General features: G+C 43.4%; 1 protein-coding gene and 1 pseudogene across 2 annotated transcripts in view; one reads left to right on the top strand and one right to left on the bottom strand.

Annotated features, from left to right (window-relative positions):
* Acat1 (acetyl-CoA acetyltransferase 1) overlaps window positions 1-18,807 on the top strand; it is a 30,070-nt gene that overhangs the window by 5,697 nt on the left and 5,566 nt on the right. The window contains exons 2-10 of one of the 2 annotated variants that reach the window (XM_076925230.1): window positions 6,594-6,641; window positions 8,560-8,677; window positions 9,157-9,252; window positions 9,437-9,537; window positions 13,618-13,761; window positions 14,271-14,421; window positions 16,488-16,583; window positions 18,248-18,361; window positions 18,620-18,737. In XM_076925230.1, coding sequence (XP_076781345.1) covers window positions 6,594-6,641; window positions 8,560-8,677; window positions 9,157-9,252; window positions 9,437-9,537; window positions 13,618-13,761; window positions 14,271-14,421; window positions 16,488-16,583; window positions 18,248-18,361; window positions 18,620-18,737 — 986 coding nt within the window. The remainder of the gene's footprint in view (window positions 1-6,593; window positions 6,642-8,559; window positions 8,678-9,156; window positions 9,253-9,436; window positions 9,538-13,617; window positions 13,762-14,270; window positions 14,422-16,487; window positions 16,584-18,247; window positions 18,362-18,619; window positions 18,738-18,807) is intronic. The other variant, XM_076925229.1, reaches the window with a different exon arrangement.
* Window positions 872-1,007, bottom strand: LOC143439495 (small nucleolar RNA SNORA48; annotated as a pseudogene).

Below are 18,807 nucleotides of genomic sequence, written 5' to 3'. Positions count from 1 at the left end.
AGATCCTGGAGCTTTGGATATGCAGAACTGACCCTTTCACATGTCCCAACCTTTAGCAAATGATATAGCTTTGGGGGTGGGCCAACTCAGAGCCCTGGGCATGGGTGGCAGTAGAGCTAGTCAGCAAATTGGCTCTCCCTTATCTGCACCACCAGGCTGAACTCTCTAGCACTGGTCTGGATAGGCCGTCCAGTGCCACCATCAGCAGGAGGCAGGATCAGCTCTCCTGCTCTCATGCCCTTGGGTCCAGACACACACCCCTGACACCAGAGCCAGCTCCATTGTGCTGTCAGGGCAGGTGCAGGGCCCACTCTCCTAAGTGCACTGCTGGTGAGAGATGGGCTAGGTTCTCCAGAGTACTGGATCCAGTGAGGGGCAGAGCCAGTTCTGCATAGCCCATGGACATCCATAGGGTCCCTGGTGACTGTCCCAACCAGGACAGCTCATGTCCTCTTGTGGTGACATGAGTCATGGACATGGACGCCAACCCTGGCATAGCCACAGACTCAGACATGTCCCTCAGAAGCAACTTGGGCTGGGACCTCACCATGGCCCCAGGTGTCAGGAGTGGCCACTCACAACAGGCTTCTCCTCTCCACACTCACCTGTTCTGTTCCATCTCTCTTCATAACGCACAAGCTGCTCCTCTTCTGTTCTCTTCCATCTGACTACAGCATGCTTGCACATTGTGTTTGCTGCCACTGCAGGGTGCCCACAAGGCTGGCGTGCCCCTGGGTGACATCCTCCATCCATGCTGTGTAGTATAGCGACAAGCGGTGTCTATGGCCATGTGCTTGAGGGCAGGTCTGTGGGCAGCATGACAGTCCGCAGGACTCTGTCTGTGCTGCCTGGATTTGATTTGATTTGATTTTTATGAGTCCTAGACATAAGACAGCTTTGGCCACCAAGCCAGGCATCAAGCTAGGAAGAACAAAGGATTGCCATCTGCTCTGCCCCTGACTGAAATAAGAACACCCTCACCACCCATTTTGCCTATTACTGGGGTTCAGAGGATAGGATGGATGGATGGATGGTGATAGTAACAGCATATCTGTTCAGTTCCATAAAGGTATACCATTATTTTTTGTTACATACCCAGGCTGGTAATTAGAGCCGCATACATACCTTGATAACACACACACACACACACACACATATATAAATGTTTCATAAAAATAGCTTTGCATGCACATATGGGCAACCACTTATTACACAGGGCAGCTTTCTTCAGTAGGCAATAATTTTTTTTTTTTGTTCTTTTGAGACAGGGCTTCTCTGTGTAGCCCTGGCTGTCCTGGAACTCACTCTGTAGACCAGGCTGGCCTCGAACTCAGAAATCCGCCTGCCTCTGCCTCCCAAGTGCTGGGATTAAAGGCGTGCGCCACCACTGCCCAGCGGCAATAGATTTCTTAATCCAGCATTGATAACCGTAGTGGTCTGGATCTCACAGGATCCAGGCTACCATGTGGTGTCTGAAGCGTTTATTTGCTTTTGTTCCAGACAGTATTGATCTTGTTCAGTGCCAACAAGTGGCAAAGATAACAGGAAGCAAGAACAAGGAGACATTGCAGGCCACGGGAAGTGTCAAAGTTCTCTGGATGTGGGATGTGTATTCAGTTAAATGTTCTAGGCTAGAGGAGTTGGAGTGCGTTTACATGCCTATGGAATGATCCAGGAGGAAGAGGGAGAAATGATACAGGAAAGGTGTATATGACATGAGAGCCACAGTGGACACACCCTAGGGACCCTGCAGTGAAAATGACAGGGACTTGCGTATACACAGGGACCCTTGCAAGAAAAGACTGCGAGCTGAGTAAAGAGGGCCACACCTACACTTTACAGCAGCTAGAGGAATTACTTTGGGGGTGCTACTGGGTTAGACCCAGGGACTTGCGTATACTAAGCACACACACTGCCATTAAGCTACACCCTCCATTCAGAAAGGAAAATGTTTGAAGTGATGTAACAGACAAATTCTTAGACATTCACGGTCAGGAAATAAGTGCAGGTGCCTTCCTAGGCTCTAAGTAGAAAATACCTAACCAAGTACTCTCCTGCCTCTTGCAGTGTGCCACTTCCTGTTTCTTGAGTTTCTGAGTATGTGCTGCACCTTTCATTCTCTACTAGCTGGTGTCTTTTCTCTCTGGGCTCTAACCTCCACCTTTACATGGTATTGGCTAAGGGTGGTGCTGACTGGCTCTCACCCCCATCATGATTCAGCTGAAGTACCCATTGTCAACTGACCCAGGCTCTTAGGGTGTCAACCAGGTTAAGTCTAGTCTATTCTTAGTGCCATCAACTCTAGTCAGAGCTGGTGATGGAGTTGTTGCCCTTATGGAGAAAGGAGTCTGGCTGGTAGCAAGGACTGGCATATTTAACATGTTAGAATTTTTATTAGAGTTATATTGCAGACAGTGTAAGAGTAGACACTCAGATTGTGTATAAACAACAGCATGACTTACCTATGTAGAAGGCATGACTGAGGAGCACAGCCATTGGGCACGTGCACTTGGGCCGGGCTTAATTGAGCATGGATGTGTTTATGGTCATGGCTGAGTGCACTGTCACTTAGGGATTGTGTGAAGCTCAGGAGAGTAAGAACAATATGTATCTTCCTAATTTAATGACAGTCTTTAAGAAGTGCAGATACAGGGTTGGGTTTGGTGTCAGAGGAACTTGATTTCAAGTCTTGCCCAGGCTACATACACATAGTAAGACACTGTCTGAAACAATATTTTTAAAAGTATACATTTAGTAGCTGTTTCATTTCAGTTGGAATAAACACAAGCTAATTTAATAACAACTGATATCAAGTGTTATGTTAATATAAGATTTCAACAGTAGGCAGAATGGAAACGTGCTTTTTAGTGGAACCCTGGAGTTTGAAGACCACTGCTCAAACCAAGGGACCGCTCTCTATTGAACCCCAGGGGCAGCTTGTTTATGGTGGTGTTCTCATAGTTCTTATGAAACACTAGGGAATATGTCCAAGTGATTTTGACACCTCTCTACAAGCTTGTATTGCTGCTGGAGCGTAAGTCCATGGGAACAGATTTCAGTCCCTGTAATGCCTCAAGTGTTTGCTTGATCAAAAGAAGGATCAGATGATTTCATGCATTTTGGTCATCTCTCTGTGACACAGTAAAGACTGAAGACCTCTTCAAAATGGAAGATATATTTTGTGATGTAATCATTTTAAAATAAAATGTAGACTGAGTTTGTATAGCAGAGTTGATCGCGTGGCATTTCCCCATTACATTCTTTCACACTTTCATTGAGGAGAACCATTGTGGAGTCACTTCTGTCCTATCCAGCTGCCTCTCTCATATGCCTCTGTCATTCAAGTACTTTGTGAAAAGCAGTTTGGTTACCATGGCTGTTTCTGTTTATAACTCCAGTGTCAAATTTATGTTTTGTTTATTCCGATTTTTAAGTTGAAAATTTTAGATATCTACCTTCAGTTAGGACAAAGTGTTTAATCTGTGAAAATCCAAATTCTTGGGTCACCTGAAAGTCTAGACATTTGCACGCTGTTTATCGCTCTCGTCATGAGCTCTGGCTGCACACTGTCACTGCTGCCAGCTGGCCTCTGAATAGATGCTGCCGATTTTGAATGTCAGGCTTGCTGACCTCACAGTCCAGCTTCAGATCAGGTAGGGTTTGAACTCTGCTCTACATTTTCAGAACTCCCTCTGTTGACATTTGTTTCTACAAATAGTGGGGAAAGAATTAAGGTGCTTCTCCTTCTGTTCTTGGTGAATATGTTGCAGAGAATCAGCCAGAACCTCCCACATGCCAGGCCTTCACTGAGCCGCACTCCAGTCCCACCTGGACTGAATTAGCAGGCAGTATAGGCCGTGTTCCATGAAGTATGCTTGCCTTGTGTAAATCAAGAGGCACCTGTTGGAAGGGCTTGGGGAATAACAGCAAGCTTTACTTAAAATGTTTTTTTTGTTGTTGTTGTTTTTTGTTTTTTTGTGGGGTTTTTTTTTGTTGTTGTTGTTGTTGTTGTTGTTTCTTTTCAGGAAGGGGTTTCTCTGTATAGCCTTGGCTGTCCTGGAACTCACTCTGTAGACCAGGCTGGCCTCAAACTCAGAAATCCGCCTGCCTCTGCCTCCTAAGTGCTAGGATTAAAGGCGTGCGCCACCACTGCCCGGCACTTAAAATGTTTTTTAAAATAGATGTTCCATATGGTAGTCTTTTAAAAAGATTTGTGTGTGTGTGTGTGTGTGTGTGTGTGTGTGTGTGTGTATGTATGTGTGTATGTGAGAGAGAGAGACAGACAGAGACAGAGAGACAGAGATACACGGAGAGGGAGGGAGAGGAGAGAGGGAGAGGGAGAGGGGAAGGGGAAGGGGGAGAGGGGAGAGGGAGAGGGAGACAGAAAGAGAGGGAACACAGCCTGTGTCCTCTGAAAGAGTAGCAAGGCCTCTTAACTACTGTCTTCTGCCTACTTAACAAAAAGGACAATATTTTTATGTGAAACTTTAATACTACATAATTAAGAACTTAGATAAGTTACATGTTTTTCAGGAAGCTAAGGGAGGAGGAGTGTGTATTCAAGGCTGCTTTGGGCCTCAGTGAGTTTGAGGTCAGCCTGGGCTTTACAAAGGTACTTTTTCAAAAATGCAGCCCAAGGATGCAGTTCAGCCACTAGAGTGACTGGTGTGCACAAAGCCCCGGGGTCTGACCCATCTCCAAATAAATCAAGTGTGGTAGTTAAAGTCTGTAACTTCAGCAGGAGAATCAGAAATTCACCATATAGTAAATTTGAAGCCAGCCTGTTTCACATGAAATTCTGTCTCAAAATAAAGCAACATAAATGAACAAACAAAAACCCTCAAAACAAAACCACTATATTTTACTAAGTATTTATTTATTTAGTTAGTTTTACTTTTCACTTTACATCCTGCTTCACTTTACATTACCGCCCCCTCCTGGTCATCCCCCACCACACAAATCTTCCCTCATTCCCCCTCCCCCTTCTCCTCTGAGTGGATGGGCTCCCCATCCCTGTTATATCTTCTACTCTGTCACTTCCAAGTCTCTGTGAGGCTAGGCCCTTCCTCTCTCACTGTGGCCAGACAAGGCAGCCCAGCCCCAGCTTTAGTTGTTCATAACCCACATGAAGGTCAAGCTGTACATCTGCTACATATGAGTGAGGAGGTCTAGATTCCAGCAACCCAGATAACACAGTTAAAACATGGGATACAGAGCTAAACAGAATTCTTAACAGAGGAATCATGAATGGCTGAGAAGCAGTTAAAGAAATATTTATACATCCTTAGTCATCAGGGAAATGCAAATCAAAACAACTATGAGGTTCCATCTTATATCTCTCAGAATGGCTAAGATCAAAAAACTCAAGAGAGCACATACTGGCAAGGATACGGGCAAGGGGAACACTCCTCCATTGCTGGTGGGAGTGCAAACTTGTACAACCACTTTGAAAATCAATTTGGCATTTTCTCAGAATATTGAGGATGGTTCTACTTCAAGATCCAGTATACCTCTCTTGGGCTTATACCCAAGATGCTTCAACTTCTCACAAAGTATTTACTTTGTAATTAAGAATCTTTGTTGTTTTATATTTACTTAAAAAGTTTTAGGGCTAGAAAGATAGCCCAGTGTTTTTTCTTGCTGTTCTTGCAGAGGTATCGGTTCGATTCCTAATACCCACCTGGCAGTTCACAACACTTTCTATCTCCAGTCCCAGAGTATCTGATGCCTTCTGTCCCCTACTGCATGAATGTGGTACATAGACACACATGCAGACAAAACACCCATACACAAATGGCAGTTCTTCAAAAGTTAAAATGTATGTTGTGAGATCATAAAAGGTAGCCTCATTCCCAGTTGAGCTAAGGCTAGAAGCCGTGGGACCTTGAAGGGATGGTAGGTAGGAGCTTTGCCTGTTCCCGGGTACCCTGTCACTAGCCGCAGGCCCCCATAGATTTGTGGCCATCAGTTAAGTAAGGGCAGCGCTTACACAGGTAGGAAAAGATGAACCAGCTCTGGTTGTCCCTCACCTCAGACTGCATTTCCCCACCCCCCACCCCCAGCAGTGTCCTGGGGCTTCCTTATGGCCCAACACCCTTCCTGGCGACAGTGTGGGATAAGCCCAGTCACTCCTCACGTCCCGCCTTTCTAGCAGCTGTGCCCTGTGGTGGAGTGGACATGGGACCCCACAACCCACTATGCCACAACCAGCCAGTATGTTTCCAACAAACAGCTTACCAGAAAAGTAATATTTAAGCTGAGCAGTGATGTCACAGGCCTTTAATCCTAGCACTCAGGAGGCAGAAGCAGGTGGATCTTTCAGTTTGAGGCCAACCTGGTCTACAGTGGGAGTTTTGGGACAGCCAGGACTACACAGAGAAACCCTGTCTGGGAAAAGGAAAACAAAAAACAAACAAAAAAAGGAAATATTGGTTATAACCATTTTTTAATGATTTATAAGAATGGTCTATATAGACTGGAAAACTTGGAACTAAAAGTGTAAAAATGAAGAAGATCACCTTAATTCTATTATTGTGAGTATAAAATTAATGGTTGAATTTTAAAATATTATAACATAAACATTTACCTTACAGGAAGTAAGATGCCTGGAGAGAAGTTATGCATCCAAACCCACTTTGAATGTAAGTAAAGTTTAAATTGCACCTCAAAGAATTTGAATAGGTGTGTTGCCAGTAGAGACACACATGTTGCTAGGCAAGGTGGCTCATGCTTGCAGCATGAGCTCTTGGAAGAGTAAGGCCAGAGGCCTGGCAAGGTTCACCAGCCCTGTCACAAGCAAACAAATCAAACACAGTTCCTTACATGTATGTCTTGAATGTATTTGAAAGATTAATGGGATTATGCAATGGTTAGTGAAAGCTGACAATTTACATACTAAATTCCTGTATTATCACAACAGTGGTTCATTCAGTCTGTGAATAATTCTCTATACTACACTGTTAAACAGTTTTTTTCCAAAACTGTAGAGTGTTCTTCCTTTATTATGAGAGACCCACATTGCACTGTGGGTGGTGCAGTGCAGTGGACACAGAGACTTGACAGAGAGGAACTGATTACCTAGGTGTTAACCCTAGTTACTGCTTTCTGCCTTTGTTTATGGGTTCCCGAAGTGACATCAAGTCTTTCCATCCTTTTGCTGCATCTAATGCTTTGTAGGAGACTGTTGGAGCCACACACGAGGAGAACATGTTTCATGGCAGTGACAAGGACTTTATCTACTTTTTCTTATTTTGTAGTTAAGAAAAGGAAATTACGGTTCTGGTCCTACTTGATACTGTTCGTGTAGCGTATATAATGTAGCCGGACTGCTAGCCCAGGACTTCCTTCTTAGTAAAGAGCTTTTGTTAGTGTTCTTTATACTTTAGTTTAAAAGATTAATGGTACTGAAGAAATGGCTAAGAGTGTTTGCAGTTCTTCTAGAGGATCTGTACTTAGTTCCAGTAACCAAGTTCTTAACCACATGCACCTCTAATTCCAAGGATCTGACACTCTTCTTGCAAGGGTACCCCCCACCCCGCACATAACACTCACTTATACATATATATACTGTGTGAATGTGTCTGTGTGAATGTATATACGTCTGGGGAGGGTTACATATGCTTTGTGTGTGGAGTCCAGGATAAGGTGTCAGACCTTACGTACTTGGAGTCACGGGTGTTTGTGAGGCACCTTGCTTGTTACAGAGGTGCTGTGACTTGATCCTGGTTCTCAGGTTAATACAACACGCAGTCTGAACTCTTGACTGTTTCTTCAGCCTCAATGTTGTTTATTGAAGCAGGTTTTTTTTTTTTTAATACTGTAAGGTTAATGTTTTTAAAAGGTTTTAAAACTTTATTATTGCTGGGTGTAAACCTTTAACCCTAGCACTCAGGAGGCAGAGTTAGGCAATCTCTGATTTCATGGTTAGTCAGGTCTATATAGGAAGTTTCACATAGCCAGAGTTACATGTCAAAAGAAAAAGTCCTTCCCAAAACACTTATTTGGGGCTTGTGTGTGTGTGTGTGTGTGTGTGTGTGTGTGTGTGCGCGAGCGAGCGTGCGTGTACTCTTGAGTGTGTACATGTACATGTGGACATTTTCCCTGGGATCAAGCTCGGGTTGTCCAGGCATCACTGAAGATTTTGACTGCCTATGTTTTTAAGGCCTTGACTGAGTAGACTGCCTGAGTTTAAGTTTCTGTCATTAAACATCCCAGAGAGAACTGGGAAGGATTTTTATGTCTGCTTTAGAATTAACCTTAATTTCTTCCGTCACCCCCTCAGTCTCTCTGTTGTGTCCACACCTGCTCCCCACCCCAGCCTCTGTGGATTGAACCCAGGGCCTTGTGCTCGCTGGACAAGCGCTCTGTCATCAAGATAAACTCTTGTCCTGTCTTTCTGTTGTGCCTTAAATTGTGGTATCATGGTATTTTCCAGCTGCTCAAATATTATTTAAACCCTTGCTAAATAATTATTCATAAGTTATCTGGGTATGGATGTTTATTAAATGAAAGAGAAGTTGAGTATGCCAATGCTAATTTTACCTCTTTCTGTCTTGCCAGGAAGTGGTTATAGTAAGTGCTATAAGAACTCCCATTGGATCCTTCCTGGGCAGCCTCGCCTCTCAGCCAGCCACTAAGCTTGGTACTATTGCAATTCAGGGAGCCATTGAAAAGGCAGGTCAGTGGTTGCACTAAATGATGGGGTGACACAGAATTGTTTTGCATTTACTGAATATATTCCTCTTAGAAATTATGTGGTTCTTATATATCTAAATGCCATGTCATAGATACATAGGAATGAAACTTAAAACTAATAGGAAAAAGAAATTATTCCTGTCCTTTGTCATGAAATTTGCTTGGTTATTAAATTAATCTTGATTATTAAATTGAATATTGGGGCTGGAGAGCTTACTCAGTGGTGAAGGCTGCTCTTCAGAGGACTTGGGTTCGGTTTCCACATGGCAGCTCACAGCTATCCAAAACTTCAGTTCCAGGTGAGCTGATGCCTCTTCTGGCCTTTCTGCACACTGCACACACATGGCACACATACATACAGGCAAAACACCCACACATATAAAATAAAAGCAAATAAAATATTAAAAAGAAAAAAATGAGTTGAATAAATCCAGGATAGTCCTTTTTTGCTGTTTTTAAAAGGGATTCCAAAAGAAGAAGTGAAGGAAGTCTACATGGGCAATGTCATCCAAGGGGGTGAAGGACAGGCCCCTACCAGGCAAGCAACGCTGGGTGCAGGTATGACAGACATTTGCTTTTATACTTAATATTCTTGAAAGTGTCAAGGTCAGATAAATCAGGAAATGCATAGCTCTTATAGAAATCAGATTTGCAGATTATAGTCACAAGCTCTATTTTAATTCTGCAGTTGTTTTTGAAAACTGTTCCTGCTTTTCAAAAATCTGACTTATGTTGGCTTTAGGTTTACCTATTTCCACTCCGTGCACCACAGTAAACAAGGTTTGTGCTTCAGGAATGAAAGCCATCATGATGGCCTCTCAAAGTCTCATGTGTGGACATCAGGTAAGAAACCCCTTGTTTCTGTTACTTGGAAGAACTTCAAATTCTAGAAACTACTAAACATCTCAGCACATTTATGTTGTAGTAGTGAGATTTGTTCTTTATTCCTGTTGTATGTGTATGAGTGTTTTACCTGTATGTCTTTGGGCATCACATGTATGCCTGGTATTCAGAGGTTGGAAGAGGGCACTGGCTCCCCTGGAACTGGAGTTACAGTTATGACTCACTACGTGGGTGCAGAAAATCAACTTCAGGTCCAGGAGAGAGCTACATGTGCTCCTAATGGCTGGGCCACATTTTCTAACCCCTGCCGCCTTTTAAAAAGGATTTATTTTATGAGTCTTTTGCCTTGTATGTATGCATGTGCAGCACATGCATGCTTAGTGCACTTGGAGGTCAGAAAAGAATACTGGATATCTTGTTGAATGTTTCTGAACCACCATCTGGATGCTGTGAATTGAACCTGGGTCCTTGGAAGAGCATCAAGTGCTCTTAGCCATTGACTGTCTGTCCAGACTGCTTTGTTTTAATTGTTTTGTTTGTTTGTTTTTTTGAGATAGGGTTACTGTTTAGCTTTGGCTGTCCTGGAACTTGCTCTGTAGACCAGGCTGGCCTGGAACTCACAGAGATCTGCCTGCCTCTGCCTCCCAAATGCTGGGATTTAAAAAGGTGTGCGGCACCACTGCCTGAACCCTGTTATTTTTTTTTTAATGTTTTTATTTATTTATTATATGTAAGTACACTGTAGCTGTCTTCAGACACCTCATAAGAGGGCATCAGATCTTATTACGGGATGGTTGTGAGCCACCATGTGGTTGCTGGGATTTGAACTCATGACCTCCAGAAGAGCAGCTAATGTTCTTAACCACTGAGCCATCTCACCAGCCCCGTGTTATTTTTTTTTAAATATTATTTTAATGTATGAGTGTTCTGCTGTGTATATATCTGCCTGCCTGAAGAGAGCACCAGGTCCCCCTATAGATGGTTGTGAGCCACCATGTGGTTGCTGGGAATTGAACTCATGACCTCTGGAAGAGCAGCCAGTGCTCTTAACCACTGAGCCATCTCACCAGCAGCAACATTTTTTTTTTTTTTTTTTTTTTTTTGGTTTTTTGAAACAGGGTTTCTCTGTATAGCCCTGGCTGTCCTGGAACTCACTCTGTAGACCAGGCTGGCTTCGAACTCAGAGATCCGCCTGTCTCTGCCTCCCAAGTGCTGGGATTAAAGGCGTGCACCACCACCACCTGGCCCCCTGTTATTTTTTAAAATGTTTATTTTCATTTATGTGTGTGTGCTTGTATAAGCAAACGCCACTTGTAAACAGGACCTGTGGCAACCGGAAGAGGATGTTGGATCCCCTGGAACTAGAGTTGCAGGTGGTTCTGAGTTGTCTGATGGGGGTGTTAGAAGCTGAACTTCAGCCCTAAGATTCTTTTTGGTTAAACACACACTGATTTTTAGCATTTATGAGAGAGCAGGAGAATGCAAGTTTGAAGTCTGTTGGTTGAAATCTTATCTTTACGTAGGAGTGAGGGAGAGAGAGGCTGCTCAAGGACTAGGCTGTGACATTCAGGGACTGTTTTCTGCCCTGTCTGGATTTAAGAACCAACCCTTCATCAGTTTCCAGATAGAAGGATGCTGAAGCAGCTACAGATACAAAGTTACAGGGCGGAGGTGAGAAACACTTAGGTCTTTGTTAGATTGTTTTCATTCCTGGATGTTGTGCCTTCCACTCTGTATCACAGCCAAGTGGAGAGTAAGTGTGACACGCCTTCACATCACTTCTCACAAGTATCAGGAAACACACTTATGGGCTGCAGAGATGGCTTAGTGCTCCAGAGAACCCTGTGTAGCTCAGCACCATGTCTACTACAGCTCCAGGTACTGTCGCCCTCTTCTAGCCTCCGTGGGGATTAAGCCACATGTGTACACAGTACATGGACACAAACACACATGCATGCAAAACACTCATGCACATAACATACAGAAAATGGAAATAGGAAAAAAAAACCATACTGTTATATTCCCTTTCAGAGAAGAAAAAAGTACATTGAGGTCTGAGCTACTGTGACAGGGACCTCATCACTGAAACAGTATATGTAAGCCCTAGAATCTTCACAGTTATAGAAGGCATGAAAGGAATTAATATTTTTTTACATTTCCCTCATTCCTGAGGATACCATCCTGAGTATACCACCAGTTTGAATATTCTGCTACTTAAAGGTGGAGAAACCTTGGGCAGTTTAACCTCGGTGCCCTACTTGATGTACAGGAGACCTATAACTATGTCTAAACATATTCTATTGAGCACTTAGGATTTGTAAGAATAGAGCAGTGAACAAGACAGCTTTGAAAAAAATCCTAAACAAACAAACAAACAAAAAACTCTCAAAAACAAAACCCTAAAGATTTGCTGTATTCTTGGAAGTTGTCAGTATTTTCCCCAAACCTACCAGCTCCACCTTCCAAAGTTAGGTGCAGTCAAACTGTCCAAGTCTTACCTTTTCTTTGATTGTGTTTTCTGAGACAGTGTCTCATGTAGCCCAGGATAACTTGAAACCCTCTGTGTAGCTTACAAAGACCTTGAACTCCTGACACTCCTGCCTTGGCTTTCCAAATGCTAGATTATAGATGTACCATCGTACCCAGCTTCTGATTTTAATCATGACTGGCCTTGGACATTTTAAACCGTTTTCTTCTCATCAGGGGGAAGTGATAAAGAGGGCATTTGCTGTGTAATTGTGCTTGGTAAAGCCACATTGAACATTCCTTTGCCATCAGCCATGTGTGTGAAGTGGAATGGACTGTTGTTGACAGCTGTGTGTGAAGTGGAATGGACTGTTGCTGACAGCTCTGTGTGTGTGTGTGGAGTGGAATAGACTGTTGTTGACAGCTGTGTGTGTGTGTGTGTGTGTGTGTGTGTGGAGTGAGTGGAATGGACTGTTGCTGACAGCTCTGTGTGTGTGTGTGGAGTGGAATAGACTGTTGTTGACAGCTGTGTGTGTGTGTGTGTGTGTGTGTGTGTGTGTGTAGTGAGTGGAATGGACTGTTGCTGACAGCTCTGTGTGTGTGTGTGAAGTGGAATGGACTGTTGTTGACAGCTGTGTGTGTGTGTGTGTGTGTGTGTGTGTGTGTGTGTGGAGTGAGTGGAATGGACTGTTGCTGACAGCTGTGCGCAGTGGGATGGACTGTTGCTGACAGCTCTGTGTGTGTGTGGAGTGGAATGGACTGTTGCTGACAGCTGTGTGTGTGGAGTGGAATGGACTGTTGTTGACAGCTGTGTGTGTGTGTGGAGTGGAATGGACTGTTGTTGACAGCTGTGTGTGTGTGTGGAGTGGGATGGACTGTTGTTGACAGCTGTGTGTGTGGAGTGGAATGGACTGTTGTTGACAGCTGTGTGTATGTGTGGAGTGGAATGGACTGTTGTTGACAGCTGTGTGTATGTGTGGAGTGGAATGGACTGTTGTTGACAGCTGTGTGTGTGGAGTGGAATGGACTGTTGTTGACAGCTGTGTGTATGTGTGGAGTGGAATGGACTGTTGTTGACAGCTGTGTGTGTGGAGTGGAATGGACTGTTGTTGACAGCTGTCTGTGTGTGTGGAGTGGAATGGACTGTTGTTGACAGCTGTGTGTGTGTGTGGAGTGGAATGGACTGTTGTTGACAGCTGTGTGTGTGTGTGGAGTGGGATGGACTGTTGTTGACAGCTGTGTGTGTGTGGAGTAGAATGGACTGTTGTTGACAGCTGTGTGTGTGGAGTGGAATGGACTGTTGTTGACAGCTGTGTGTGTGTGTGGAGTGGAATGGACTGTTGTTGACAGCTGTGTGTGTGTGTGGAGTGGAATGGACTGTTGTTGACAGCTGTGTGTGTGTGTGGAGTGGGATGGACTGTTGTTGACAGCTGTGTGTGTGGAGTGGAATGGACTGTTGTTGACAGCTGTGTGTGTGTGTGGAGTGGAATGGACTGTTGCTGACAGCTGTGTGTGTGTGCGCAGTGGGATGGACTGTTGCTGACAGCTGTGTGTGTGTGCAGTGGAGTGGATCACAGTTCTGGCTGACCTTGGCTTTGCTGTACTGCTGAGCAGGATGTGATGGTGGCAGGCGGGATGGAGAGCATGTCCAATGTCCCATACGTAATGAGCAGAGGAGCAACACCGTATGGTGGGGTAAAACTTGAAGACCTGATTGTAAAAGACGGGCTAACAGATGTCTACAATAAAATTCATATGGTAAGTACTACTTTTAAAAAACATTTATGTTTGTTGGCACCAATGGAAGCCAGTGTGGTGTCTGATCCTCTGGAGCTAGAGTAGGTGGGTGTAAGGCACCTGACCAGAGAATCTAACTCAGGTACTCTGGAAGAGCAGTGTGGGCTCTCAGTTGCTGAGGTCTCTCTGGCCCCCAAATGCTGCTTTAATAGGGAGTGACATTTCATACATAACCCTTGGCGTTTTAGAACATACATATTTTAAATACTGAGTTCTATCTAGGGTGGGTTCTGTTTTAGTCAACTTCATAAAAATAGTTTATTATGTCCATTTCCTCAGCATGGATTAACTATAATTGCCCTACACTTAAGTGAGGTATTTCCTCCTAAAATGGCAATTCTGTTTCTTGTAACCATTTGAAGACAAGACACAGGGAGGAGTTACCTAGAATGGAGGAAAGGAATGCAGAGACATGGCATTGAACTCCCAAGCATTGAGTTATGCAAAGGTAATTTTTCCAAATTCCTTAGGGTAACTGTGCTGAGAACACTGCAAAGAAGCTGAGTATCTCACGGGAGGACCAGGATGCGTACGCTGTCGGCTCTTACACCAGAAGTAAAGAGGCATGGGATGCAGGGACGTTTGCAAGTGAGATCACTCCCATCACCATCTCAGTGAAAGGTAGAGCCAGTTCCAAAACACACGTCACAGTTTTAGTCATTTCTTTTTCTTGGTTAGAGTTTACTATTAACAGGTCTGTGTGTTGTAGAATTGATGTTTCCATTTTTTAATAAACATATTTTTATTTCATGTGCATTGGTGCTTTGCCTGCATGCATGTCTCTGTGAGGGTGCTGGATCCTCTAGAACTGGAGTTACAGCTAGGTGTGAGCTGCCATGTGGTGGCTGGGAATTGAACCTGGGACCTCTGGAAGAGAAGCTAGTGCTATTAACTGAGCCATCTCTCCAGCCCATGATGTTTTCACTTTAAATGAATATCATCTCTGTTCATCTGAGCTGAACATACTAACAGTTTTGCTTAGAGTTAATAAAGGGGAGGGTTACAGGTTAGAAGTAACAGTTCATCCAGTTACTTTTTTTTTTTTTTTTTTTTACTAAAAGTAGTAAGTGCCTAAACTTACTACTTTTAGAAGTTTTTTCTAATTTTTGTTTGTTGATTTTGTTCTTACTTGGCATGTGTATGCAGTGTGGTATATATGGAAACAGAGAACAGCCTCCAGGAGTTGGTTCTCTCTCATCATATGTGTTCCAGGGATTGAACTCAGGTCATCGGGCTTGGTAGAAAACTGTATACTTATTGTTTTTAAAGATTTATTTATGTTATGCATATGAGTCCACCTCCATTGCTCTCTTCAGACACACACCAGAAGAGGCCATCAGACCCCATTGCAGATGGCTCTGAGCCACCATGTGGTTGCTAGGAATTGAACTCAGAACCTGTGGAAGGGTAGTCAGTGCTCTGCTGAGCCATCTCTCCAGCCATATTTAATGTTTTTAATTGAGAAACAATATTTATTAGAAATCTTTTTCATTTAAGTGACTGATAGCACATTACCTTATGTATTTTACATATTTAGTTAATTTATTTATCTTGTTTTTTCAAGACATGGTTTCTTTGTGTAACAGTCCTGTCTGTCCAGGAACTCATTCTTTAGACAAGGCTGTCTTTGAACTCAAACAGATTTACCTGCCTCGATCTCCCGAGTGCTGGGATTAAAGGTGTACACCACTACACCTGGCCTTAAATTATTTTTTAAAGGATTTTATTCTTACTATTTTGTGTGTAAATCACATGCACATAGTGCAGATCCCTGAAGAGTCCAGAGATATTGGATCCCCTGGAGCTGGAGTTATAGGCAGTTATCTGACGTGGGTGCTGAGGACCAAACATGTATGTGTACACATGTGCACCATGGCATCCATGTGGAGATCAGAGGATAACTTTGTGCAATCAGCTGCTTTTTCTTTCTCCTACCTGTACATGGATTCTGGGGACTGGACCCAAATTGCTAAGTTTGTGCAGCAAGCACTTCTGTCTGCTGAGCCATCTTACTGACCTTACAAGCATTTTTTTTAAAAAAGGGATTTATATTAGAAGAGTATTAGGGTTTCTCCCAAGAAATAAAGGATTAATGCCGTCCACCTATAGAGTGTATGTGGCTGTAGTGCTCGGAGTCAAAGAAAGAGGCCTTCTCAGCAGCATCTCTGGAATAAATGCATGGTACATCGTAATTACTTAGTTTGGGATGCTTCCCAGAAGGATCACTGTGCCTGGGTTATAGATAACTAGTTGACGCAGCACTGGTTGAGCATCTACCCTGGGAGCACACACTGTGAGGTCTATGGTCTTAGAAGAGGGTTGGGAAGGCTGAATTAGGATGCTTGCCTTTAACCACAGCATGTGAATTTGGGAGACAGAGGCAGGGGGATCTCTGTGCATCCAAGGACAGCCTAGTCTACATATCGAGTTCCAAGACAGCCAGGAATATATACTGAGACCCTGCCTCAAAAGAAGAAAGAGAGAGAGAGAGAGAGAGAGAGAGAGAGAGAGAGAGAGAGAGAGAGAGAGAAAGTAAGAGAGAGAAAGAAAATAACGGGAATTGTTGGTGTAGGTTTCACATTCTAGATGAACTTACTAGGAATGGCTTAAAGCATGTTAGAAGTTTCTAACATGTTTTTAACAGTTTCTTCTTGAGTTTGTGACTGGGGATTACTTTTCAATTTTAGGTAAATCAGATATGGTGGTGAAAGAAGATGAAGAATACAAGCGTGTTGACTTTAGTAAAGTGCCAAAGCTCAAGACAGTATTCCAGAAAGAAAATGGTAAGTAGGAAGAAATCAGACATAAGGAAAAAACTGAGTTAATATGAAATGTTTATTCTTGAACTTTTTAACAGTTTTTTAAAAAGATTTTATCTATGTGTGTTTGACCTGCATATATGTCTGTATATCACTTTGTACCTGGTGTGCATGAAAGTCAGAAAATGACATCTAACCCCTGGAACTGAAACTGTGAACTGCCATCTGGGTGTAGGGAACCAAACTCTGGTCCTCTAAGAGCACCCAGTGCTCCTACCTGCAGAACCATCTCTCTTTAGCCCTGGCCTAACAATTTAAACAAAGTATCGTAGAAAACATCTAGATCACATAACATTTTTAGAATACTGTATTCAAATAAAATTAATCAAATAATATAAATTCACAGCATGTTTAAAATTGCTTAAAAGTTTATACCTTCATTATATTAAGTCCTAGGGAGAAGACTATATAACATGGCTAGAGAATTGTTTTCCACGGGCAAGCATCTCCATAGTTTGTGAATTGAAAATACAAGCTTACATGTTAATAAGTTCCTTGAGCCTTCTGCTGATCGCTGTGTTTACCGGTATTTAATACCTGGCTTAGCATGTGTTAATCTTTAATGTTGGGACAAATAAGAGTCTGTGTTCTGAATTTCTTTTGGGGAGGGTTTCCTGGGATTGAACTTAGAAGCTCAAATATTAGGCAAATGCTCTTCTGCTGAGTGACATGCCGAGCCTCTACACTTCTAAGTGGCCTGGAACTTTAAACTTTGAGAAAATATGAGCTCGTCAAGGTTGGCTGCGTGCAACTGCGATTCTCTGCGATTAGCTTTTCCTTTCTTGATAGAATTGCTCAGTTCCAGTACAGAAATGGGCGGTCATCTTTCTAGTCATTCTCACACAAGTTTATAGTGGAAGAGTACGTGTTGCCAGGTGGTGGTGGTGCACACCTTTAATCCCAGTAGGCAGGCAAAGGCAAGATCTCTGAGTTTGGGGCCAACCTGATCTACAGATTGAGTTCTAGGACAGTCAAGGTTGTACAGAGAGATCCTGTCTTGAAAGAAAACAAACAAACAAAAAAACCCCAAACACCCAAATGAACATAAAAGTACATGGTAAGCTGATATGGTGATACACAACTTTGATTCTAGCTCTTGTGATGCAGAGGCAGGTGGATTTCTGTGAGTTCCAGGTTAGCCAACATTATATAGTGAGACCCTGTTTCAAAAGAGTATAGTTTTAGTAGACTGTAACAAGGGCTCCACTGTCAGTATTAAAATAGCTTCACTGACAGTTTGTATACATAGAAATCTGATTTAAAGTCTGTAGCTGAATGGTTTTAGTTCACTGACATTTGGCTCAAGTGATTTTAGAGAATACGTGGTTCTGACATAGATTTGGAGCACACATTGAGTGTGCTATAGTTTGGCTATGCAGAGATGCTGAGAAGAAACAGTAACCCAGTGCTACCTTGTGTTTGAACTATCTCTGAAACTTCCACACTGCACTCTTGACACTCACTGTGGAGCTAGCTTTGTGCATGTTCCCTCGGGCAGAAATGACCTCCAAGCCTATCTATAATACATCTATTCACTTAATAACCCAGACAGTGCTCTGTGAGTATTTGTGGGAGAGAGCAGAATGGATGCAGTGAAATGAATGTGACTTGATTTTTGTTGATTTCAGGCACAATAACAGCTGCCAATGCCAGCACATTGAATGATGGAGCAGCTGCTGTGGTTCTCATGACTGCAGAGGCAGCCCAGAGGCTCAGTGTTAAGCCGTTGGCACGAATTGCAGGTAAATGTTCTCACCTTGTTCCCCTCCCCCCCTCGGTATTGAGAATTAGTCAGGTTACTAATGCTGAGATGAAGCGCCATGACAAAGTAACCTGGAGATGGAAGGGTGGAATCAGCTTACGCTGCCACATCACAACTCACCACCAAAGGATGTCAGGACAGGAACTTAAATGGGGCAGGGATCTCGAGGCAGGAGTTAGGCAGGAGTTGACACAGAGGTCATGGAGTGGTGTTGCTTACTCAGCCTGCTTTCTTATAGAACGCAGGACCACCAGACCAGGGATGGCATCACCTACAATGGGCTGGGCCCTCCCCTCCCCCAAATCACTAGTTAAGAAAATGCCCTACAGACTTGCCTATAGCCTGACAGTATGGAGGTATTTTTATTTTTATTCATTCTTCTTTCGTATATTATACCCCTACTGCAGTTTCCCCTTCTTCCTTTCC

The sequence above is a fragment of the Arvicanthis niloticus genome, chromosome 26, assembly GCF_011762505.2.
Source record: "Arvicanthis niloticus isolate mArvNil1 chromosome 26, mArvNil1.pat.X, whole genome shotgun sequence".
Taxonomy (NCBI): domain Eukaryota; kingdom Metazoa; phylum Chordata; class Mammalia; order Rodentia; family Muridae; genus Arvicanthis; species Arvicanthis niloticus.
The sequence above is the reverse complement of the archived record's forward strand: the minus strand, read 5'-3'. Positions and strand labels throughout refer to the sequence as shown.